At 47.4% G+C, this 25,305-nt stretch overlaps 1 protein-coding gene and 1 long non-coding RNA gene across 4 annotated transcripts in view; one reads left to right on the top strand and one right to left on the bottom strand.

Annotated features, from left to right (window-relative positions):
• The first annotated feature begins 4,677 nt into the window (after window positions 1–4,677).
• Window positions 4,678–25,305, top strand: part of cd302 (CD302 molecule) — a 63,444-nt gene continuing 42,816 nt past the window's right edge. The window contains exons 1-2 of one of the 3 annotated variants that reach the window (XM_038789639.1): window positions 4,678–4,983; window positions 17,473–17,586. In XM_038789639.1, the coding sequence (XP_038645567.1) occupies window positions 4,905–4,983; window positions 17,473–17,586 (193 nt within the window). In that variant the 5' untranslated portion in view covers window positions 4,678–4,904. The remainder of the gene's footprint in view (window positions 4,984–17,472; window positions 17,587–25,305) is intronic. The other 2 variants (XM_038789638.1, XM_038789640.1) reach the window with 2 other exon arrangements.
• LOC119961970 lies at window positions 4,899–5,969 on the bottom strand. Its single transcript, XR_005459774.1, has 2 exons — window positions 5,805–5,969; window positions 4,899–5,295 (listed from the first exon to the last, which is right to left on the bottom strand). It is a non-coding gene; the product is annotated as an uncharacterized LOC119961970 (long non-coding RNA).

Here is a 25,305-nt window from a genome sequence, read left to right as displayed (position 1 = left end):
CGGCCGTTAAAAAAACAGCTGAATGTTCGTCGGGGAGTGGAGGGGTCACCACGGGGTTACCAAAGAAAAAGGAGGCTGGAGCACCAGGGAAGGCCACATTGCCTACGGCTGAAGAAATAACTAAGGTGATGGCTGCAGAATTCGAAAGGCAGTTTACAAAATACTTGGAGGCGATGAGGAAGGAGATGAGGGCGGTTTTGAGTGTGCTGGTGGCGATTTCCCCGGTGATGACGGCGGTGGCGAGCCCAGTGGCGAAGGTGCGGGAGCAAGGGGAGGCGCTGAAGGAAGTGGAGGAGACATTATTGCAGCACGGTGATCAACTTACCTCGATGGGGAAGGAGATGCGGAAGGTGATGGAAATGAACAATGATCTGCGAGGAAAAATGGAAGACCTGGAAAACAGATCCAGCCGACAGAATTTGAGGATTGTGGGGCTGCCCGAAGGAGTAGAAGGGCCGAGGCCGACTGAGTCGCTGGCAAAACTATTGGGGGAGGGGGAGGATCCCTCCCGATATGAACTGGATCGGGCTCATCGGTCGTGGAGGCCTGTACCAAAGGCGAGTGAGCCGCCAAGGGTAGTGACTCTGCTTCCGTAGGTACAGTATGAAGGAGAAGGTCCTGTGCTGGGCTAAGCAGAAGCGGGTGGTGCAGTGGGCTGGAGCTGGTATACGCGTATACCAGGACTTTACGGTGGGGCTGGCGAGGAGGCGGGCTGCCATCAACCGGGTGAAGAGGGCACTGTACATAAACAAGGTGCAGTGTGGCATTGTTTACCCAGCAAAGCTGAGGGTGACTTACAAGCTCAAGGACTTTTATTTTGGAACAGCAGAAGCAGCGGAGGAGTTTGCGAAGGCAGGACTGTGGCAGAACTGAGAAATGGCCATGTGCCGATGTAACCTCAGGACTGTATTTTCTTCTTTTTTTGTTTCACTGCGTGCGGGTGTATGGGCTAAAGGAGCCAATGTTGTACATATTTGGACAAGGGAAGTGATGGGACTTTCACTTGAAGTGTGGGCTCTTTGGGGTGTAGGTGGATATGCAGGGTGTGTGTGCTAAAAGGGGATTTCTGGGCTTTCCTAGAGACGGGCAAGGGGGAAAGGGACCCGGGCGGGGGCCTCCACGCTGGCCGGTCTAAGCCGGCCAGTGAACGGGAGTGAGGTGGGGGGAGGCGCTGCGGCCATCGGAGCCTGGCAGAACAGGGTCCGAGTGGTCTAGCCAGGGTGGAAAGTTGGGGGGAAGGAACCAAGATTGGGGGGAGGTGTTTTACAAGAGGCAGTGGACGGGAGGAGTTGGAGAGGGGGGGGGGTTTACAACTCTTGGGTATCACGTACGGTACTCATTCAGAGGTTGGACGGCGTTGAGTGTGTGTGGTGGGCCCGGGGGGGGGGGGGGGGGGGGGGGGGGGGGGGAGTGGACTCTCTGGTGACCATGGGCAGTCCCGGACTCCTTTTTCTTTTTTCCCTTTGTTTTTTGTTTCCACCGTGGGAGGGTTTGTTCTATTGGATGCATATATTGACAGGTGGGCCGTTGTTTGGGGTGGTGGGAGGATGGGATCGTTGTTATTGTTAAGGGGGTTGATTTTATATTTGTTACCGTTTACTGCTTGTGGGTGTAGATTTTGAAGGAAATGTGAAAATGGAGAATAAAAACATAAAAAATATATATATGTAAAATCTTGCTGAATATATTCCACTTGATGCATAAATGTTATTTTTTTAAATTTAGAGTACCCAATTAATTTTTTCCAATTAAGGGGCAATTTAACACGGCCAATCCATCTACCCTGCACATCTTTTGGGTTGTGGGGGCGAAACCCTCACAAACACGGGGAGAATGTGCAAACTCCACATGGACAGTGACCCAGAGCTGCGATCGAACCTGGGACCTTGGCGGCATGAGGCAGCAGTGCTAATCACTGCGCCACCGTGCTGCCCTACTTGATTCATAAATACTAGTTATTTGTCAAGCACAACTAAGGATCCTAGTGCTTGAAATTAAAAATTCAAACCTTATAATTTATTTTAATGAGTAGGGTTTTATACCTCAAAACCCTAAACCTTACATTTGTTGAGCTGAAAGTAATCATTGAGACAGATCACAAACCATTGGTCTCAGTACTGGATGGAAAGACCTCACCATTATGCGCCCCCCCCCCCCTCCCCCCAGTATTCAGACATTCTGCTTATGCCTCATGTGCATACGAGACAGTGTACATCCAGAGGAAGCATAAAGCGACTGTGGGCATATTATCCATGGCCACCATTGATGATCCGGTGACATGCAATAGCAATCTGATTGACGAGCTTGGGATATGTTTCCAGTTCTTGGTAACACAATTGTCAGTGAGCTCCGAAAAGCTTCAACAGATACGCATGGAACAGTTGTGAGATGAAGAGCACATCCACATTCATCAGTATTGCCTACAAGGGGCAGCACGGTGGTGCAGTGGTTAGCAGTGGGACCGCGGCGCTGAGGACCCAGGTTCAAATCTGGGCCCTTGGTCACTGTCCATGTGGAGTTTGCACATTCTCCCCGTGTCTGCGTGGGTTTCACCCCCACAACCCAAAAAGATGTGCAGGTGAGGTGGACTGGCCATGTTAAATTGCCCCTTAATTGGAAAAAAGAATAATTGGGCACACTAAATTTATTTTAAAAAGTATTGCCGACAAGGTTGCCCACTGTTGCGTTCATGTGGTAATGTCATGAAAATTGACTTTGAACAGCTGAAACTTCACTGTCATTGATGATCTGCTGGTGCACGGTGAGCAGATGGTCAATCTCAACTCACTCTAGCTGAATATTCGACAATGAATCCACCAAGGCCTATTAGGCATCACAAAGTGCAGAGAATGAGCCCAGTATGTAGAGTAGTTGGCCAGAAATATCAGGAGCAATTGAAGTGATGATTTTAAAATACCAGCTTGAAACACTGCACAAATCAGTCTTGAAGGAGCCCTTTATGAACACGCAATTCCCTTCAAGTTAGTGGGAATATCTGGCAAGAGATCTATTCATATACAACGACAAGTCCTTCCTCATCATTGTTGACTATATCTCTCGGTGGATCAAAGTGAAGGGTACGCATAATGACCATAGAGTAGGTCATTACGCCGTTGAAAGAAATCTTTGTGATCCATGGCATCCTGAACTAGGTAGTGTCTGACAAGGGACCGCAATTCACTAAAGACTACTTCCCTCATTTCATCAGGAATTACGGATTTCAGCATCTCACCAGCTCCCAAAGATATCCACAATCTAACAGTGAGACAGAAAGGGGTGTCCAATATTATTAAAACACTCTTGATGAAAAGTGATGACTTTCCAGCTGTGTTTTTGACGTACAGGCCCACTGCACTACAATGTGGATTAGCCCAGACCAACAAAGTCTGCCCAGAACTGATGAGACTACCGCTCCTCCAAACTTGAAAAGAGCAAGACTGGAAGAGTCCTAAAGCTTCCAAATGTGAATCTGTAAAGTCAGAGATTTGGGGAAGAAGGGGTAGCATGTAAACATTATTGTAAATAAAATTGGGTGAAGGCTTTGGGGAAGGTGCAGTATTCAGGTATTCAGTACCATAAGGGTTAATGTGGGACTGAGAAAACAGTACCACCTACATTACCGTACCAGCCTCCCCGAATAGGCGGCGGAATGTGGCGACTAGGGGCTTTTCACAGTAACTTCATTTGAAGCCTACTTGTGACAATAAGTGATTTTCATTTCATTTTCATATAGAGTCTGACATGGGAATAGTAGAGGTATTGTTGAGTTTGGTTCAAGTTGGATGAAGATAATACCTAGTCAGGATGCTATCCTGTATGTGATTAAAAGGTATTGTTCTCACGTGGGAGGAGGAGTTGGGGCTGGTGTTGGTGGATGTCGATATGGAGTGAGGTCCTGTGGAGGGTGAACCCCACATCCTCATGTGCAAAGCTTGGTTTAATACAGCTTAAAGTAGTGTACAGGGCTCATCTGACTCGATCCAGTTTTTTTTGCACGAGTGGAGGACAGATGCAAGCACTGTGGAGGAGGTCCGGCCAACCATGTACACATGTTCTGGTCGTAATCTAAGCTTGTAGTGTTCTGGGTCTCCATTTTCAGCACCATGTCGGCAATTCTGAAAGTTGAGCTGGAGCCCTGTCCTTTAGTGGCCATACTTGGTGTGTCAGACTTGCCGGAGCTGCAGACAGGTGCGGGGACCGATGTCCTAGCCTTCGTCTCGCCGACTGCTTAGAGGCGAATGATGAAGGGGTGGAGGTCTGCTTCTCCACCCAGTGCCTCAGTGTGGCTGAGAGATTGGGGTTCCTGTACCTCTTGAAAGTCAAGTACACCGTGAGTGGAGCAATTGAGAGGTTCTACCCAAGATGGCAGCCTTTTATTGTTTATTTCAAAGAGTTAGTCACCAATGAATACAAATATATTATTTAAAAACAGGAATGTTCAACCATACAATATTTGACGAGTATTACGAAATAAACAAGCGATGGAAAATTTCGAAAGCAAAGTTTCACTTCTCACACAAGATTTTTTTTTAGGCAAAAGCCCAATTCTGGAATATTTGCAACTAAATTTTGAGTGTTTCAGCTATTTCTTTTATAGATTTGACAACGCAGCAGTAGTGCTATAAAATGCAAGCGGGCTTCGCGCAGATTTAACACTGAATCTGCATTGGGGCTCTATCGAGGCGCACTCTCCGCTGCTCACATTGACATGCATTCGCTCGCCGCTGTGTGAGTTTAGCCCAGGCGCTTTTGTTTTTTGCCAGCTCGTTTTGCAACACATTCCCAACACAGCAACGCAAACATGACGCATCTAAAGTTCAAATGTTCACGAGGTTAAGAGTTATGGCTCCTAACATCTGTTTTGAGACACTGTGAAAAGCCTGGAGATTGCGATTTTTAAAAACATGGGCGTCAGGAGAACTTTCTCCTCTGTGTATCTGATCGCCTGGTGCCTTGTTCCTCTGTCGTCCTCAAACCAACCGGGTGAGTTTTAAACTGCCTTTTCTTCACTAGGTACTTCTGATTTCTCCAAAAAGCGGAACAAGCATTGCTAGATTTTCGAACTCCTCTCTTTCCCTCGTCCACACAGTTGGAAGGAAGAGTCAGAAAGTTGGGATGAAGCGATATGTTTAAGGCAGATCCAGTTGGGAGCTATTTTCCCAATAAATCCCTTCACACTTTAATCCGGATTTGCTCGGAACTGATTTGCTCGGAACTGGTAACCCCACAGAATCCCGGTGTGAAGGGAATTGGAGTTTGAATTCTGAGCTATATCGCCAGATGGTCATTCACAGCCTTTAAAAAAAAAGACACAAACATTATACTTTAAAAAAACAACTTTAATGTAGGCAGGGCAACATTTGTCGCCCTCTAACGGCCAAACGATTTTGCTCGGATAAAATTTTAATTCTTAACGCAGGGTTGCATTATGTGGTTTAAGTTTGAAAGTTTCCCCAGATCCTGACAAGTTTTCTGCCAAAACATTATTGTGTTTCATTCACTGTCTTCAGAGGACTTTTGCCCTTTTGCGAAAAGCTAAACGGGGACACCAGACGTGCCATTTGCAAGTGCTGCTTTGTCAAAGCAATTCTCTTATCTGCTAAGTATTTCGAAGGTAAAAGTAGCTTATCTTTCTACAGATAAAATTATCTGTAATGCTTAGCAAGCCTGTGAAGTTGCGGATTGGCTTTGAAATGTCACATGGCTACTATAAACCAATCAGTAGAAAAAGGCAGCCATTTCTTCTAATTTTTAATCTTGGTTTTTATTTTAAATCACATCTCTTGCCAGTTTCAAACCCTCACCTTCTCTGCTGTGCTTTAATCAATGGTCTGTTCTCAACCCCATCCAGTCATGGTTACTTGTCAAGGTTAAAGATGCCCTGGTTGTTCAGGAAAAGAGTATAATTGAGTGCCTTTGTTAGTGGTTTTGCACCAGCAGCTGTTGTGAGATGTTCTGAGAACTACAGGATAAAGGAAGATTCGTGATTATGGGTGACTTTAATCTGCATATAGATTGGATGACTCAAATTAGTGACAGTACCATACTCCAGGGATTTCTGGAGTATATGCGGGATGGGTTTTCAGGACCGGTACGTTGAGGAACCAGGATTTGAACTCGATTATCAGCCATGATCATAATGAATGGTGGAGCAGGCCCGAAGGACCAAATGGCCTCCTACTGTGTGGTGATAACCACTGTAGATATGCATACTTGCAGTAGGGGGATGTATGGCTGTACCTGTAATACAGGTTCCTCCGGTAAGCCCCTGCCGGTGAACTCCGCCCACAGGGAGCTTGTGTATAAATAGGCGTGTGAGTCACTCAGACCCTAGTCTACAGTTGCAGCCGGAGGAATAGCATCACACAGCAATAAAGCCTCGATTGTACATGTCTCTCGTCTTTGAGTGCAATTGTTAGCGCCACAATTTATTGCTGTGTGATTTTCCGTACACCATGGACATCAGGATCAAGCCTGACCGTCTGCAGCTGGATCCGCAGTCACCTCACGCCAGGAAAGACTTCGTTCACTGGCTTGCAGTCTTCGAGGCCTACATCTCTTCAGCGGACCCTCCCCCGACGGAGGCTCAAAAAAAACAACTCCTGTACTCCAGTGTCTTTCCGCTAATTCGAGATACGACTGACTACACCAGAGCTATGGAACTGCTCAAGGAGAACTATGCACAGTCGACGAACACCCTGTTTGCGAGACATCTACTCTCCACTCGCGTCCAGCAGCCGGGTGAGTCGATTGAGGACTTCTGGAGGGCTCTTGTACCTCTGGTACGAGATTGCGACTGCCGGGCCCTCACAGCCACGGAACACTCTGACGTACTCATGCGCGATGCCTTTGTTACAGGCATTGCATCGGACCCCATCGGGCAACGACTGCTGGAAGGGGCCGCCCTCGACCTCGCAGCCACAAAGACTCTGGCGCTTTCCATGACGGCCGCCTCCCGTAGTGTGCGATCTTACTCCGCTAGCCACTCTGACCTACTTCGTCGAGGAAGTACAGACAGTCACCAGAGACTGCCAGGTCTGTGCCGAGTGCAAGCCGCACTTCTACCGGCCAGATCGCGCGCGCCTGGTGAAAGTGTCCCGCCCCTTTGAACGCCTCAGCGTGGACTTCAAAGGGCCCCTCCCCTCCACCTACCGCAACACCTACATCCTTAGTGTGTTCGATGAATTTTCTATGTTCCCCTTCACCATCCCATGCCCGGATATGACGTCTGCCACCGTCATCAAGGTCCTGGATTCCATTTTCGCCCTGTTCGGTCTCCCCGACTACATCCACAATGACAGGGGATCCTCATTCATGAGTGATGAGCTGCGTCATTTTCTGCTCAGCAGGGGTATCGCCTCCAGCAGGATGACCAGCTACAACCCCCGGGGAAACGGAAAGGTAGAGAGGGAGAACGGGACGGTATGGAGGGCCGTCCAGCTGGCCCTATAGTCCAGGAACCTCCCAGCCGCTTGCTGGCAGCAGGTCCTCCCTGACGCGCTCCATTCCATTCGGTCACTACTGTGCACCGCAACTAACAGTACACCCCATGAACGTGTTTTTGCCTTCCCTAGGAAGTCTACATCCGGGATGTCGCTCCTGACTTGGCTCACGACTCCGGGCCCAGTCCTTCTCCGTAGGCATGTCTGACACCACAAGGCGGAACCCCTGGTGGACAAAGTACGCCAACCCTCAGTATGCCTATGTAGAGTTCCCCGACGGCTGCCAGGACACAGTCTCGCTCCGGGACCTGGCTCCCTCAGGTGCCGATCCCATGCCACTTTCCCCCCCGCGCCACCCTCCTTTTCCCCGGCGCCCCCGTATTCATCCCCACCAGGTCCATCCCTCGTCCCCCTGCCCACACTGGAGGACACAGAAGATTTCAGCTCGCTCTCGGAGTCATCCCGCCAGCAGCCAGCACCAACACTGCCGGCACCTGCACCATCGTTGCCATCACCGCCTGGGCCGACGTCGCCACCACAGCTACGCCGATCACAGCGGAACGTTCGACCACTGATTCGGCTCAACCTGTAACCTGCTAGCCGGATGGACTCTTGGTTTTCTTTGTTTGAACCCTTTTGTTAATATATCATCCTTTGTATTATAGTTACACGTCACCCCCGCTGGACTCATTTTTACAGGGGGTGAATGTGGTGATAACCACTTTAGATATGCATACTTGCAGTAGGGGGATGTATGGCTGTACCTGTAATACAGGTTCCTCCGGTAAGCCCCTGCCGGCTAGCTCCGCCCACAGGGAGCTTGTGTATAAATAGGCGTGTGAGTCACTCAGACCCTAGTCTACAGTTGCAGCCAGAGGAATAGCATCACACAGCAATAAAGCCTCGATTGTACATGTCTCTCGTCTTTGAGTGCAATTGTTAGCGCCACATACTGTTTCTATTTTTTATGTTTCTAAGTCATCTTGAAGGAGGCAATAATGTAGGGAACCAAGGACGAGAAGGAGAGAAAGCTGAAGGAGAAGGTATCCCCTACGCTGTGTGTGTTTCACTCCGGCGTTGGAGGCCGCTCTTCCCACCTATTTCCCCCCCCCCCCCCCCCCCCGTGGGGGCTAGGAGCGGCGGCGCGTGAATTCCGCGTGCCGAGCCTTGACGCTTGCGTCAAAGCGGTGAGCCGGGAATGACGCTGCCGGCGGCGCCGAAGTGACGTCAGCCGCGCATGTGCAGGTTGGCCGGCGCCCATGCGCGGTTGCCGTCTTCCCCTCCGCTGCCCCACAAGACATGGCAGCTTGATCTTGCAGGGCGGCGGAGGGAAAAGAGTGCGTCTTATAGAGACGCCGTCCCGACGATCGGTGGGCATCGATTGCGGGCCAGACATCTGCTGAGCACGCCCGTTGTGCTCGATCCTCCCTCCGCCCCCCACAGGCCCCACACTCACCGGTCGCGCGCTGTTCACGCCGGCAGCGACCAGGTGTGGTTGGTACCGGCGTGAACTGGTCGGGTTCAGCAGGCTGCTCGGCCCATCCGGGCCGGAGAATCGCCAGTCGCCGTGAGAAACGGCGAGCGGCAATTCTCCGGACAGCCTGTCGCAAAACGCGACACGCCATTTTGGGCTGGATGGGAGAATCGCGGGGGTGCCAGGGCAGCGTGGCGTGATTCGCCCGGCCCTCCCGCGATTCTCCCCCCTCAGCGTGGGGTGCGGAAAATCACGCCCTATATCTTTGGATTCTGAACTCAAGATGACATCTCTGAACGAGGAGCTTCACTCAGCAAATCTGTATTTGGACTTGTTGCATCAAAGCTGATTGGTACAGAGTGTCCTGAACCAAAGAGGGAGGTTGCACTAAAGGTTTTGGGCACAACTCAGAGGAGACATTGTTTTAAATTCAGCTCAGCATCACCATTTCTAAACCAGTAACTGGATTTGTTCCTAGCAAAGGAAAGTTTTCGTAGAATAATATCACAACCATCATGCTATAGCCTACGTGCTAAAAATATTTTAAAAAATAAATCTAGAGTACCCAATTATTTCTTTTCCAATTAAGAGGCAAGTTAGCATGGCCATTCCACCTACCATGCCCATCTTTTTGGGTTGTGGGGGTGAGACCCACACAGACAAGCGGAAAATGTGCAAACTCTACACAGACAGTGACCCGGGGCCAGAATCGAACCTGGGTCCTGTGGTGAATCACTGTGTGCACCTGTATTAGGGGATGTAAGGTAGGACCTGCACTACAGGTTCGCCGGTAGCTCCTGCCGGCTAGCTCCGCCCAGAAGGAGCCGTATAAATATGCGTGTCCTCCTTCTGATCAGCTATTTTGCCAGCTGCAGTAGGAGGCCACGCATCTGACTGTAATAAAGCCACAGTTGTACCAATCTGAGTCTTTCGTGCAATTGATCGTGCATCAGGTCCTCAGCGCCATGAGGCAGCAGTGCTAACCACTGTACCGCCCTGCAAAAAATGTTGATGACCCATCTATCTCAGAAGGCAAATTTGGCATGTCTACAAACAGTGACTGAAATGATACTCTCCCCCCCAACTCATTCTCAGAAACATGTTGTGACAGACAGGGATTTCATGAGGATTCTTTAGGCTTCAAAGACCTTGCCTGGTGATTCCACTGGGAAGAACCAAATTAGTAAACAAATTAGACTGACTCCCCAGTGTGTAAAGTTTGGAACAATTACAGTAGTATTGTGTCTGACCATAAGTTTTTCACTGAAGGTGTGTGCATATGAAAATGATGGATGTTTGGCCCAAGGCGCGAGGTGACATGATTACAATGTCTCATGAAGGGATGCATATCCTTTTATTGTTCCGCCGCCATCTGTTTAATAAGCCTTTAACCACAACACCTGATTACCACCTTTATGAAACTGGCTGTCAATTTTATGCATCCCCATTTTAAGTCTTTGTTCTGTAGTCCCAAAAGATGGTGATACTTTGGATCTCACCTGAACAACATGAATCTTGCCACACATTGTAATTTAGAATTAAGATTCAGTAAGGTGAAATTCCGTATCCCAGGTAGTTTCAGAACTTGAAGAGATTGTGGTTCTGTCAGTTTGGTATCTCATAGGCCTCAACTTCATCTTTTCCTGAAAATGCAGAATGAGGCCATTAGGCCCACCGCGTCTGCACCAATTCTCCGAGAGATTGCACTATCTAGACCCACTCCTCCGCTCTATCCCTGTAACTCTATGAATTGATCATGGCCTTGTCCAGGTACCTGTGAAAGCGTACCACCATCGCTCTTGGGGGAACCCCTTGTCGCGGCTGCCTCACCTGCACTCTGTGTGCCCTCATTCCCCAGCAACCTCTGAAACATACCCTCTACATATGCGGCAACGTCTAGCCCGTCTGCCCCCTCCGGAGGCCCACAATTCTCATGTTCTGCCGGCGAGATCTATTTTCCAGGTCCTCCAGCCTTTCCAAAAGTACTTTTTGCTGGTCCCTCAGCGTCCAAATCTCCACATTCTCCACTGTTTGAAAGTCAGCCTGCTCCTCCACTGACTTCTCCAACTGCTGGAGCTTCTCAGCCTGATCATCTAGCCTTTTTTCCATCCGGTCAATCGACTTCTGTAGCGGCTCCAAGTTGTCACGCTTAAGAGCCAAAAAGCCCTCCTGCATAGTCTGCAGCAGCTGCTCCATTGTAGGCTGGGCTGTCGGCGCCTTGCTCTGAACACCAGCCATGCTGGTCTCTCTCACAGCCTCCACTGTGCCCTTACTCGACCACTTCTGCTGTTTACGGTCCCTCCAGCTTCTTTGGTCCATACAATTCTGTATGGGTCCTGAGTACTGTTGCTTTCCAGTTCCGCACTCAAAAGCACAAAAAGTCGGGGGGAAAGGTCCAAAAGTCGACCGAAAGGGGAGCCACGAAATGTGCGACCTACTCCCTCATAGTCGCCACCGGAAGTCCCAACTCTTTGGCAATCATACATGAACTTTTTAATTTGCTTTAGCACTTTTTCTGCACTGATATGTAGAATGAGTTTTTACAAACTTTTTTATAAGCAATCATTATGAATTTAATTCGTGCTTTAGTACTGACCATTTCCTTAGCGTTTGGCTCAGAAATGTTGCTTGCTTTTATTTAATTACTAAGCATTGAATACATGCCTTTGTAATTGAGATGATGTGGAGATGCCGACGCTGGACTTGCGATTTCAAATAAACCTGTTAGACTTTAACCTGGTGTTGTGAGACATCTTACTTTGTAATTGAGAGCATTTGAAGATCATTTAACAGTACTTGTGCTCAAATTACACCCTGTGGTTGAGGTATAATAAAACCGAAATTGAAGTCCCTGTCTTCACGTTTCTTGCTTTTGCAGGATGATTGGTGGTTTTGTTTTTACTGACACCTTTTAGGGTTAAAGTTGATGAAAAATATTTCTGTGGGTTTTTTTGATGGGCACATTAAAACATTATCCATATCAAGTGATTATTGTGTGCATTTACACCAGTTATCTTGGTATTTTGTCATTTTTCTTGCTCTGCTGAAATAGCACCATACATAAAAAAAATTATGTCTTAAATTTAAATTGTGTGCCCTTCACTGCCTAACATCTGCTCCACCCCATCAACCATTTGCTTACCAGGAACAACAAACAATGCTCACTCTGGCTCGTTTGTGTTGAACTGGACTAAAATTTCTGGTTCACATCCTCCATTTTGGAAACCAAATTTCCTTCTTAATTCTATCAAATCTCAACTTGGCGGTGAAAGCCAACGATTCAAATTAACCACACCAGAGAGAACCGGAGAAATAAATTGGACCCTGTGTGACTTTTACCCACCTAACATCGTCACCACAAATCTTTTAGTGACAAAGACAGTTTTCCTCTTTCCTTCACAAATAGCCAGAAATATTACCCGAAAGATATAGGCAGTCAAAATATGCCGACCTATCCATCAGAGAAGAATGTGCTCATTGATGTTAAGCTCGGAAGTCTGGATAAAGAAAACCCGTGATAATCAATCCGCTATTTATAAAACCATTGAAGGAGAGAATACACTCTATCCTGTTTTGTTGCTGCAGGCCCAGAGTCCGGCCAGTCTCTTTCTTTCCATTTCTTTCCACCCCTCTTTTCCCCCTACCCATCCCACCTTCCTCTCCACACACACCCGCCCGTCCCCCACAACCCCATCCCCCCAACCCCCCACAACCACCAGGTCCAAATGGTGCCCTGTGACTTGGTTGGTATATACACACCTTCCAATGTGGTTCTGAACCACATAGAGCAGGAATGTGCCCAGCTTTTATCCTTGACTAATGGTGAGTTACCAGATCAGAGGTAGAGTGGCAGTATTGATCCTAAAATTGGTCTTTAAGTCCCCATTTCCTTATATCTTAATATCAACCGCAACTTGAATATGGCCTTACTACAGTTCCAGAGGAACTGCCAAGTCCTTTTTTTTCTGACCCTCCCCCCTGAAGGTCACCCGGCACATGCATTCTCCATTGATAGTGCCTCCTCCCCATCTCAACTATCACTTCATGTGGAAACAGATCTCTGTGATGAATGTAGGAATTCAGTTATATTGTATTATAATATGTATCTGATGCAGTAAGGGTTAAAAGCCTGGGTCAAAAACAGAAAATACTAGTCAATCTCAGCAGGTCTGACCACATCTATGGAGCGAGAAGGAAGCATGGGTTAGTGTGTGTATAACTACTGCAGTAGTGTTTTTGAAAATCCTGCTTTGTAAGGCTACAAGGCATTTTGGAGCCAGAAGTGCAGTTTAAGCATCATAAAAGTTTGGGCAAATAAACTTTTATTTAGATTGAGGGTTCCTTGCAGAATGGTTAATTAGAGACATTGGACGCGGTTTAATGAAATAAAGGGTCTGTTCTGGGTGGGAATTGAGGGGTCATTCAGCGCCGGGAACGGCCCCGCTATCTAATAGCACTTTTTTTTCCTGGCCCCTGATGGGGTCACCCGCCAAGGATGCACTTAGCCACATATCCTGCACTGAGGAGCTCTGACAAATGGACCTCCTCAGTGCAGGAAGAGATCTGGCACCCTGATCCCTCCATCCCCCTATAAGACCCCCACCCCCCCCCCCCCCCCATGCCCGAACTCACCTGTTGGGTGGTTCTTGAGCCCCCCCCCCCCCCCCCCCCCCCACCTCTGCTCCTACCACATACTGGCAGGGCAGCCACATGCACAATTCCCGGTGGGGGCAAAAGGATGGCAGGCTGGTAGTGCCCAGGTGGCACCAGCCTTGCCAAGAAGCCAGCCTAGCCAAAGTTAGATCACACAGTGGCCTCCGATTGCCTGTGAGAACCCCCCAAGTGTTGTTCCACCATGCCCACATTTGTAGGGACCAGCGCTATACGGCGCCTAGCTGGGGTCTCCCTGGGTGGCCATTCGATCTGGCGCAGCATAGCTAAGTGAACTTACCATTGGGTCCCACCCATCCCGTTAGATCTCGAAAATCATAACGACCATTGGGAATCCCGGGGGAGGCCTCTCCCGGGATCTACCGGCCACATCATGTTCCGTTTCTGGTGGGATGCAGCAAGTAAATCGGCCCATTGTGTTCAGTTGAGTAAGATGTTGGAGTTAATGGCAGGGGTCAAGTCAGGCTTGAGGTTCAGAGTTAGTTTTAGTTTTTGTCTGTATGGGGAGCTGAGAAGGTTTTTGAAGAAATGAAGCCAGAGATTCTACATAATTCTTTTTAAAAATAGATTTGGAGTACCCAATTCATTTTTTCCCATTAAGGGGCAATTTAGTATGGCCAATGCACCAAGCCTGCACATCTTTTGGGTTGTGGGGGCAAAATCCACACAAACACGGGGAGAATGTGCAAACTCCACACGGACAGTGACCCAGAGCCGGGATCGAACCACTGCGCCACTGTTCTGCCCTCTACCCTGGGGAAAAGCCTCTGACTATCCACTCTGTCTATGCCCCTCATAATTTTGTAGACCTCTGTCAGGTCGCCCCTCAACCTCCGCCGTTCCAGTGAGAACAAATCGATTTTATTCAACCACTCCTCATAGCTAATGCCCTCCATTCCAGGCAACATCCTGGTACATCTCTTCTGCACCCTCTCTAAAGCCTCCACATCCTTCTGGTAGTGTGGCAACCAGAATTGAACACTATACTCCAAATGTGGCCTAACTAAGGTTCTATACAGCTGCAACATGACTTGCCAATTGTTATACTCAATGCCCCGGCCAATGAAGGCAAGCATGCCGTATGCCTGCTTGACTACCTGTGTTGCCCCTTTCAGTGATCTTAACTGTGTTAGTAATAAAGATTGTTTTGATATACCATATCCCTATTTTGTGTGAAACCACTCCTGCAGCAAGATATCCTTTCCTCACAGTCTTACAAAATTAAAATAGAATATTGGAGTTTCGGTCCAGAATTCCAGCTACTATTGGGCTCTGGTCCAGGATCGTAATAATTGCATACTGACTTCAAACCTACAAAGGCTGGTTCCCACATGAAAAAATAGGAAAAGAGTTGAAAGGAAGTCTTGATACCTTGGCTCATGCAACGCCAGACTAGTCACTGATTTTCCTGCACTGACTGCTGGTTTCAAGAAGTCCTAACTCCCTCAAAAAAAGCTTGATGGGATAAATCCATAGAAGCCACTGACAATTGTTGACAATGGCATTTGGTAATGAGAGCCTACACCTACACCATTTTAGCATTGGATACTATTCCGATTGTCTCAAACACAGGGGAGCACAGAAGAAAACTGATGGGGAGAAACCAATTAGTGTGAGACTTAATGGGACAAACCAACTTGAGGACCCCCTGAAGTCTTCTCTCAGTATCCCTGATTGAGAACCCTGATCTGCATTGACAATGCAATTCAGCACCAAGCACTAATCTGTCAAAGGTGTGATAATTTTGATGGAATCTTAAACAGAGTGTCCGCCTACATAAATTGATGTAAAGGGTTCCATGGCACTTTCAGAAGAAAACGTAAAAGTTCTCCTGGTATCACAACTAAATTTCCTCCCCCAAGCAACATCAGGACAAACAGATTAGCTAGTCATTCTGTCACTTGTGGTTTGTGGAATTTTTCAGTGCATAAATTGACTTACTTAACAGTAGTCAATGCATCTCAAATTCATTGTAAACAATTGGATATCTTTGTAGTGTAATGATGTGGTTTTAATTGCAATTTTTTTCTTCTATATTGCAAACAAGTTAGAGTGAAATGCAAAAAGCTTTAAATTAAAACTGCATAACTATGCCAAGAGCACATTAGAACAAAGATAAATGCATTCCTGGGGTCACCATTAACTAGAAAGTAAACTGGATTAGCACATGAATACTATGGCTATGAGAACAGGTGAGAGGCTGGGAGTGCTGCAGTGAGTCACTTCCAAACTCCCCAAAATCAGCCCACCATCTACAATACAAGTCAAGGGTATGATCGAATACTCTCCCTTTACCTGGCTGAATACAGCTTCAACCACAGTTAAGCTCAGTACAGTCCAGGACAAAGCAGCCCCCTTGATTGGCACTCACCTTAAACATTCATTTCCCATACCACACACCCATAGTGGCAACAGTGTGTACCATCAAGATGCACTACCGCAACTTAGCAATGCTCCTTCAGCAGCATCTTGCAAACCCACAATTTCTACATCTAGAAGGACAAGGGTTACAGACATGCATGGGAATAGCAACATCTGCATGTTCCCCTCCACACACCATCCTGACTTGAAACTATATTGCCGTTCCTTCACTGTCACTGGGTCAAAATCCTGGTACTCTCGAACGGTATTACTTACATCAGATGGACTGCATCGGTACAAGAAGGCTGCTTACTACCGCCATCTCAAGGACAATTAGGAATGAGCAACAAAAAGCTTGTCTTGCGGGTGCACAGATCCCATGAAAGAAGTAAAAAGAATCAATTAATCCATGCTGATTATACTGTGTACATTCGCAGAGTAGTTTCGTACTTGCTGTTTGGACAAATAGGTATTAATATCTGCTACTTATTTCAGATTTTATCTTTACAAATACTGATAGAAATGACAATGTGGAAGTATAGTGTAGCATGTGGACTAACTGTTGAGAAATATCTGTATCAAAGGGACTGAGTTAATGCAACCTAGCAGAGATGGCAGATGAATGGACTACTAATTGCAGTCCCGCTTAGATATACCCAAAACTCCGTACAGTTAAACTCATCCGAATAGAAAGGGCATTAAAATCGTAGAGAACATACAGTCTAGATTCACCAGGATAACACAAGGGACATGAAAATGTTTGAAACCATATTTATGAGATTACAAAATCATAGAATCCCTGCAGTGCAGAAGGAGGCCATTCGGCCTATAATGTCTGCACCGACCCTCTTAAAGAGCACACCATCCAGGTTCACGTCCCCATCCCACAGTAAGGGGCAATTTAGCACGGCCAATTCACCTAACCTGCACATCTTTGGACTGTGGGCTGAAACCCATGCAGACACAAGGAGAATGTGCAAACTCCACACAGAGAGTCACCCGAGCCCGGAATTGAACCCGGATATCTGGAGCAGTGCCGCCAGTACTTATGGTACTGGGAATATTTCCACCCAAAAAAAAACACTTCATAATTTTTTATAATGCCTCTGTTAAATCTACTCTTCAGTTTCTAGTGAGATCATGAAAATTGTAAAACAGTCTTCAGGTCCCCCCCCCCCCCCCCCCCCCCCCCATTCTGGCTCCAGCGAAGCCACGCCACTCAACTTACTCCTGGGTCTCCATCACTGATCCTCTGCTTAGCTGTACTGTGACAAGAGCCACCGCTCCCAGTGGCACTGCCAGTGCTGAAAGCTACCGGCCTCTGATTGGCAGACGGCTCTCTGGGAGTGGGTGGGCTATCTGTCCTGCGTTAGGATTTCTGGGGAGAAATGTCCCTCATATTTGCTGATGCTGACTTTGCTATTAAGTCTAGTTTGTTTCCTGAAACTATAACTTGCCAATTTGTTGAAAACCTGTGATTTTGAAAGTTGGATGTAACAATGTCTTCTCCCTTCTTTTTGAAAGACTGTGATTCTGGTGTCACATGGATTCCATTTGGAAGCAAATGGTACACTTTCATTTCTACTCCTGGAAATGGCATCAAAATGAACAAAGCTCAAGAAATGTGCAAAGATAGTGGTACTGTATCACTTTAAAAATATTTCTTAAAATTATTGAATGTACATTTCATACAAAACACTATGTTTTTTTTTTAAATTTAGATTACCCAATTATTTTTTCCAATTAAGGGGCAATTTAGCGTAGCCAATCCACCTACTCTGCACATTTTTGGGTTGTGGGGGCGAAACCCACGCAGACACGGGGAGAATGAGCAAACTCCACACAGACAGTGACCCAGAGCCGGGATCGAACCTGGGACCTCAGCGCCGTGAGGCGGTTGTGCTAACCACTAGGCCACCGTGCTGCCCATACAAAACACTATGTTGACATTGTAGCAAATATTTCAGATTTGGTTACTGATCGAGCAACTTGAGTTTTTACAGCAGAGAACAATATTCCGGGGCACTTCACAGAGGTGCGTTCTGTCAGAAATGACGAACCAAAGAGAGATAGCGATGAGCAAGGTTTTCAAAAAACATATTGAAAAGGTGAGTTCTGAGGAGGGTCTTGAAGGAAGTTGGCGAGTTCGAGAAGGGGAAGGGGTAAGGGAGGGAATTGCAGAGGTTGGGACCTAGACTGTTGAAGAGAGGGGTGTTGCACAAAAGTCAAGAATCAGAGCTTAAGGAGGTTTTTGAAGAGCAAGAAGAGGTGACTGCAGTAGGGAGGAATGATGTTATGGAGGAATATAACAGGAGTATGAGCATTTTAAATTGGAAGCGCTGCTGTACTTGGGAGCCGAAGTAGGTCAGTAAGTATAGGGGTGATATCTAATTGAGACCTGGTGTGAAAAAGATTATGGACAGCAGATGAGCTCAAACCTATTGAATGTGAAAACTGGAAGGCCAACAGGAAAGCAATGGAATAGTCAAAGTTGGAAGTGATACAGGCCCGGATGATGATTTTAGCATCAGATGGGATGAATTGGGAATAGAGATGAGCAATGTTACAGAGGTAGAAGTAGGTAATATTTGTTATGGAGCGAAGATGGGGTCAGAAGCTAAACATGGACTTTCTTTTTCATTTTTTATGGAACGTGGGCATGGCAGGCTCTTCCAGCATTCATTGCCCATCCCTGATTGCCCTTGAGGGGACAGTTAAGAGTCAACCACATTGCTGTGCGTCTGGAGCCACATGTAGGCCAGATCGGGTAAGGACCGCAGATTTCCTTCTTCCCTCAAGGACATTAGTGAACCAGATGGGTTTTTACAACAATCGGCAATGGTTTCATGGTCATCAAAAGACTTTAATTGCAGATTTTTATTGAACTCAAATTTCACCATCTGCAGTGGTGGTATTTGAACCTGGATCCCCAGGGCATTATTCTGGGTTTCTGGTTTACTAATCCAGTGACATTACCACTATACTACTGCCTCCCCATAGTAGACTAAAGCTATACCTGAGAATATAGAGGTGGCATAGGGACCACAGATGACTGTTTCATTCTGCTTTGACAAAGAGTCATCCAGACTCGAAGTTAGCTCCCTTCTCTCTCCACAGATGCTGTCAAACCTGTTGAGATTGTCCAGTATTTTCTGTTTTTGTGTCATTCTTCATATTGTTTAAACAGAGGAGATTGGAGACTGCACCTCATTCAAGGCTGGATCGTGAACATGCTAGGCTGACAACATAGAGACAGTGATCTGATTGAGAGATGTTGCAATGATTGAATTGGCTATTATAGGTATGTGTCTATGGATGATATTGCAAAAGGGCAGAAAGTAGTGAGCAAAAAGATGTGGCCAAGGAGAGATACTGGTGGATGCCAGAGGTATAGGTTTTGGAAACACAGATCACTTTTCTAGAGATGCTGTGGCTATGTTTGGATAAGTGATGGTGGAAACAAACAAATGTCTGCATGTTCTCCCTGGGTCTGCGTGGGTTTTCTCCGAGCGCTCTGGTTTCCTCCCAAGACTTGCCTGTTAGGTGAATTAAGCATTCTGAATTCTCCCTCAGTGGAACCAGCCAGGTGCCGTAGTGTGGTGACTAGGGGATTTTCACAGTAACATCATTGCAGTGTTAAGGTAAGCTTACTTGTGACAATAATAAAGATTATTATTATAAAAGGGAGTAATGCACTATTTTCACAGTCAGAGAAAATAGCATCTGTGACTGTTGTTAGGACTGTTTTGGGTCTGTGGTATGAACAGAAACCTGAGTAGAAAGAGTCAAATATGGAATTGAGGGAAAAAACAGCACTGAATTAAAAGGTCACAATATGTTCGAGAACATTGTGGATGAAAGGGAGGTTGTTTTGGTTCTTGTTTCCAAGCATGAAGGTGTGTTTTTTAAGTAAGTGGGATATTGAAAGAGGATATTGAAAGAGAGAGGAAACCATTTATAATATACAACAACGAAGTCAATTTAGTGGACAAGAAGTGAAGAGGGTGTAGATTGGTCAGAGAGAAGCAGACACAGTGAGCAGAGGAGCAAGACTCTAGTGCAGAGTGGTCGAAGGAGTGAGGTCTGAGAGCAGAGCAGTCAAAAGCGAATTGGATGGAGTGGCCTTAAGGGGTGAATGAAGTCCAATTGCAGAGTGGTCAATTGCAGTCCGGCGGAGTGAAGTCCGAAAGCGAAGCATTCAGAGCGAGTCAGGTAGAATGGACTAAGGAGTGAAGTACGAGAGCAGAGCAGTCAGTGGGAGTGAAGTCCGAGGGCTAAGATGTTAGAGGGAGTCAGGCGGAGTGAAGATGGAGAGCTAAGCGGTCCGAGAGAGTCAGGCGGAGTGGCCTAAGAAGTGAAGTCCGATTATAGAATCATAGAATTTACAGTGCAGAAGGAAGCCATTCGGCCCATCGAGTCTGCACCGGCCATTAAGCCCACACCTCCACCCCACCCCCATAATCCCACCTAACCTTTTTGGACACTAAGGGCAATCTAGCATGGTCAATCCACTTACCCTGCACATCTTTGGACTGTAGGAGGAAACCGGAACACCCGGAGGAATCCGACGCAGTCACAGGGAAAACGTGCAGACTCTGCACAGACAGTGACCCAAGCCGGGAATCGAACCTGGGACGCTGGAGCTGTGTAACCGCTGTGCTACTGTGCTGCCACATTAGATTGCAGTGATTGCAGAGAGTCAGTGTGACCTTTAGTTAGTGAATACATTGGAGAAAAAGTTTTTTAAAAATATGATAGTGATGTCACAGCACAAGTCACATGGGCATAAGACTACAGTTAAATATTTAATTTAATCAACATCTATGGTAATCTAGATCAAATAATTAGCACAAAACCTGAAAGTAAGACAAATAGATACATAAACGTTAACATATCTACATTCTAGATATTGTAGATTTGATAATGTATCTTAATTACAATCAGTGCATACTAAATTAATCAAGCGTAGGATTAAAGCTTGAATTAAATAGAGGAATATAAACATTAATAGATTTCTCAGTACATTAAAGTCTGAGGTATATAGACAATAAGAATTAAGTAAAATATTTAAGTTAAATGCCTATAAAGGAGTGATTTCAGCACAAGGAGAGGAACTGATTGATGAGAAGCTTGAGTGTTTATTTAGCTAATAGTCAGGGCGGCATGGTGACGCAGTGGTTAGCGCTGCTGCCTCACAGCAGCGAGGACCCGGGTTCAATCCTGGCCCTGGGTCACTGTCCGTGTAGAGTTTGCACATTCTCCCCGTGTCTACGTGGGTCTCACCCCCACAACCCAAAGATGTGCAAGGTTGGTGGATTGGGCATGCTAAATTGCCCCTTAATTGGAATTTTAAAAAAAATGTAATTAGTAATGACAAGACATCTCAGTGCTGTGCAAAGCACATCCGATCCTAGGTGAGAACTCTCAGGACTTCTAGTCTTCTGGACAAAGACATGCGCAAGAAGTGTCATCATTTTGAAAAGTTTGAACTTGGGTTTCAGAGTTTGAGCAGCAGCTGGAGTCATTGCAGAACATCTATGAGGATGAGAGCTACATGAATAATGCATTTCTTGAGACGGTCACCCTGCAGTTCAGTGATGTGGGGCAAAGAGGGAATGGGTGACTGCCAGAAGGCAAAGGAGTTCCCTTTATGCATCTCACTCTCTGACTAGTATTCATCGAACATAGTTCATTCAGTTCTTTTTTTTAAAAATATTTTATTAGATTTTTTTATGTATTACAAATAACACAACAAATTATGTTTTCAATGAAAAACAGGTACAGTATAGAACAAGAATTTGTGCAAATATAAGAACAAAAAGAAGATTTTCACAATAATACAAACAAAAAGCAAATAACACAGACTCTATGCTTAACAGCTGACAGTGTCTAGATCTTTGAAAAAGGACATAGACGGTTGCTATCTCGGGTACAATCTCTCAACAGTACTCCTGATGTGAAATTTACATTTTTCTCGAAATTCAAAAAGACATTAAATCCCCTAACTAGCTGGAGGCACATTTTTCGAGCTGAAATTTGTCTGCTGTTTCTCTAAAGCTGGCACTTTTCACAGTAACTTCATTGAAGTTTACTTGTGACAATAAGCGATTTTAAAAAACAAAACCTCCTCTCTATGAACAGGTTACTAAAGGGTTCGAGTCAGGAACGTCCGGTGGCAGCATGTAGGTGGAAGTCGCACGTTGGGTGGCTCCTGTTCGAGTCTCTGGTTTCAGGAGTTTAATGTCCTGTTTCAGGGGAAGTTTTTGAACAAGCTAGTGCAAGAAAGCATAAGGAAGGTTGAGAATGTCTAAGACCCAGAAGAAAGCCGCTTGGAAGAAGGGAGCAAGTGAAAATTCGTCATCGAGAGAACGGGTCAGCTTGGCAGCAGGAAAGATGGCGGAGGCTGGATCGCTGGGTGGGGCCGTGCCCCTCACAGTGGAAACTCTGACCGAGGTTATGGTCGGAGAATTCGAGATGCAGTTCGTTAATCATATGGAGGTGCTGTGAAAGGACACGATGGCTGAGATGACGGAGTGGGTGGAGGAGGCGATTGCCCCGGTGAAGGCGGCAGTTTCTTTGTTTTTAAAAACGCATTCTATTACAAACTTGTATCACAATAGGTTACAGCAAATAAACACCCCGGGAAACATACTTCCCAACAATCAGCTATACAGTTTGTACAGATTTTTCTCCTTTTTCAACCCCCCTCTCCCTATCACCCACCCCCCCCACCTCCCTGCGACGAACAGCTCCTCAAACACGGTCACAAACATCCCCCACCTTTTCTCAAACTCCCCTGCTGAGCCCCTTAACTCATATTTTATCTTCTCTAACCGCAGGAAGTCATACAGGTCACCCAAGCTGCTACTCCCGATGGCGATGCCGACCGCCACTCCAGCAAAATTTGTCGCCGTGCAATCAGAGAGCTGAAGGCCAAGACATCGGCCTTCCTCCTCTCCATGAGCTTCAGCTTCTCTGAAACCCCAAATATCGCCACCAAAGGGTCCGGGTCCACCTCCTCCTCTACTATCCTGGCTAAGACCGCAAACACTCCCGCCCAGAATCTTCCCAATTTTTCGCAACCCCAAAATATGTGTGCATGATTCGCTGGCCCCGCCCACACCTCTCACACTCATCTGCTACCCCCTGAATGAAACCACTCATTCGTGCCCGAGTCATATGCATCCTGTGCGTCACCTTAAACTGTATCGGGCTCATCCTTGCACAAGAAGAGGTCCCGTTTACCCTTCGCATGCCTCACTCCATACTCCCCAATTGATTTCCATTCCCAACTTCGCTTCCCATTTCTCCTTGATCTTCACCACCCGCTTGCCTCCCTGCTCCCCCAGCTTAAGGCGGCAGTTTCGAAGACATCGGCCAAGGTACAAGAGCAAGGAGAAAGGTTGAAGGGGTGGAGGAACCTCTGTCGCAACACAGCGACAGCTCACCTTGATGGGCGATGAGGTGGTGGAGGCTAACAAAGGACTCGTAGCCAAGGTGGAGGACCTGGGGAACAGGTCGAGGCGGCAGAATTTATGAATTGTGGGCCTGCCTGAGGGGGAGGCGGGCCCGAGGCTGAATACTTTGTGAAGTTGCTGTTGTTTGGTGGGAGGAGGAGAGGGGGAGGTGGAGGAGAGGAGAGAAGATATGAGCTGGACAGGACTCATCGGTCGCTTAGGCTCAAGTCAAAAAAAACGAGGGCAGTTATGATTTGTTTTCACAAGTTTCACATCAAGGAGAAGGTCCTGAGTTGCGCGAACAGACGTGAGGTGAAGTGGGAGAAGTTGGTATTCAAATATATCAAGACTCAACGGTGGAGCTGGCGAGAAGGCAGGTGGAGCTCGGACTTTACAGTAACAGCGTGAGGTTTGGCCTGGTCTACCCGGCAAAGCTGAGGGTGGCCTACAATTCAGGAGACCTATTTCGAGATGGTGGGGGCAGCGAAGGTGTATTTGTGGGGAGGAACAGCTGGGCTTTTGGTTTGACTGAATGGGGAAGGGTAGTTTACCTTTGTTGTGCCCACAGTTGGTTACAATTAGATTGGGCTTTGGGATTATGGTGGTTTTTGGGGCGTGGCTTTTGCAGTGGTTTTGTTTGTTTGTCTTTGTTCTCAGGGACGGGGCCATGGGGGAGGGGATTGGGAGGAGGGGGGCTTGGACAGGGGCCTTCACATTAGCAAGAAAAGTTTGGCTAGTGAACGGGAGTGTGGTGGGGGGAGGGGCCATGGTCATTGGAGCCTGGTCAAGCAGGTTTCGATGGATTTAGGAAGTGTGAAAGATGGGGAGGGATAGGATTGATACGGGAGAGGTGCTTTGATGAGGAAGTGGATGAGGGATTCTGGGAGGGAGAAGCGGTTCGATGGTAACAAAGGGACAGGGTGGGTCAGGCCCTAAGCACAGGTCCCAGGGTTATGATGATGGCGGTTGGGGGGGGGGGGGGGGGGGGGTTGGTGAGAGACCCCCCCCAGTTAGAATAGTGACGTGGAATGTGAGGGGATTGGGGACCTCTTCCAACGGCTCCAGGAAAGTACCCCGTGAGTCCGGTGGTGGTGGCCACACTGAAGATTTGGAGGCAGCTCGGGCAACATTTTAAGGTGGGGGCTGGGTCAGGGGGATGCCGATTAGGGGGAATCATGGGTTCAAGGAAATTAAGGATTTGTTTCTTGGGACGAGTCATGAGTTTTGGGGGGGGGGGGGGGGGAGAAGAGGATTTTTTCAGCGATCTACGGGAGGACCTTGGAGGAGGCTAAGGTGTCTATGGAAAGGATTAAGGCAAAGTGAGAGGAGGATCTGGAGGGGATGATGGAAGTAGGATTGTGGTGTGAGGTGCTGCGGAGAGTAAATTCCTCGACCTTGTGTGCGAGGTTGCGGCTGATGCAGCTGAAGGTAGTATACAGGGCACACTTCACAAAATCAAGGATGAGCCAGCTGTTCAAGGCGTTGGACGATGCCTGTGAGCAATGTGGGAGGGGTTTCGCGAACCATGTTCATATGCTTTGGTTCTGCCCGAATCTGGAAAGGTTTTGGAAGACTGTATTTAGCACAATCTCACGATATGGATGTGGAGCTCGGTTCCCGAGAAACTATATTCAAGGGGCGGAAGTCTCTGCAAGGCCGGACGCCGTCGTGAAACCCGGAGAGGTTCACGACGGACGGCGTCGGAGGCCGCTCCTTGCCCCCTATTTTCACCCCCCCCCCCCCCCCCCCCCCCCGCCCCCGCCGAGAGGGCTAGGAGGGCCATGCCATAAATCTCAGCCGCGGGGCCTTGTCACTGGCGTCAAGGCCCGGTGCGCCGAGAATGACGCGGGCGGCGCGCCTAATGACATCAGCCGCGCATGCGCAGGTTGCCCGGCTCCAA

Source organism: Scyliorhinus canicula, chromosome 2 (genome assembly GCF_902713615.1).
Source record: "Scyliorhinus canicula chromosome 2, sScyCan1.1, whole genome shotgun sequence".
NCBI classification, from domain to species: domain Eukaryota; kingdom Metazoa; phylum Chordata; class Chondrichthyes; order Carcharhiniformes; family Scyliorhinidae; genus Scyliorhinus; species Scyliorhinus canicula.
This window is presented reverse-complemented; position numbering and strand designations above follow the sequence as displayed.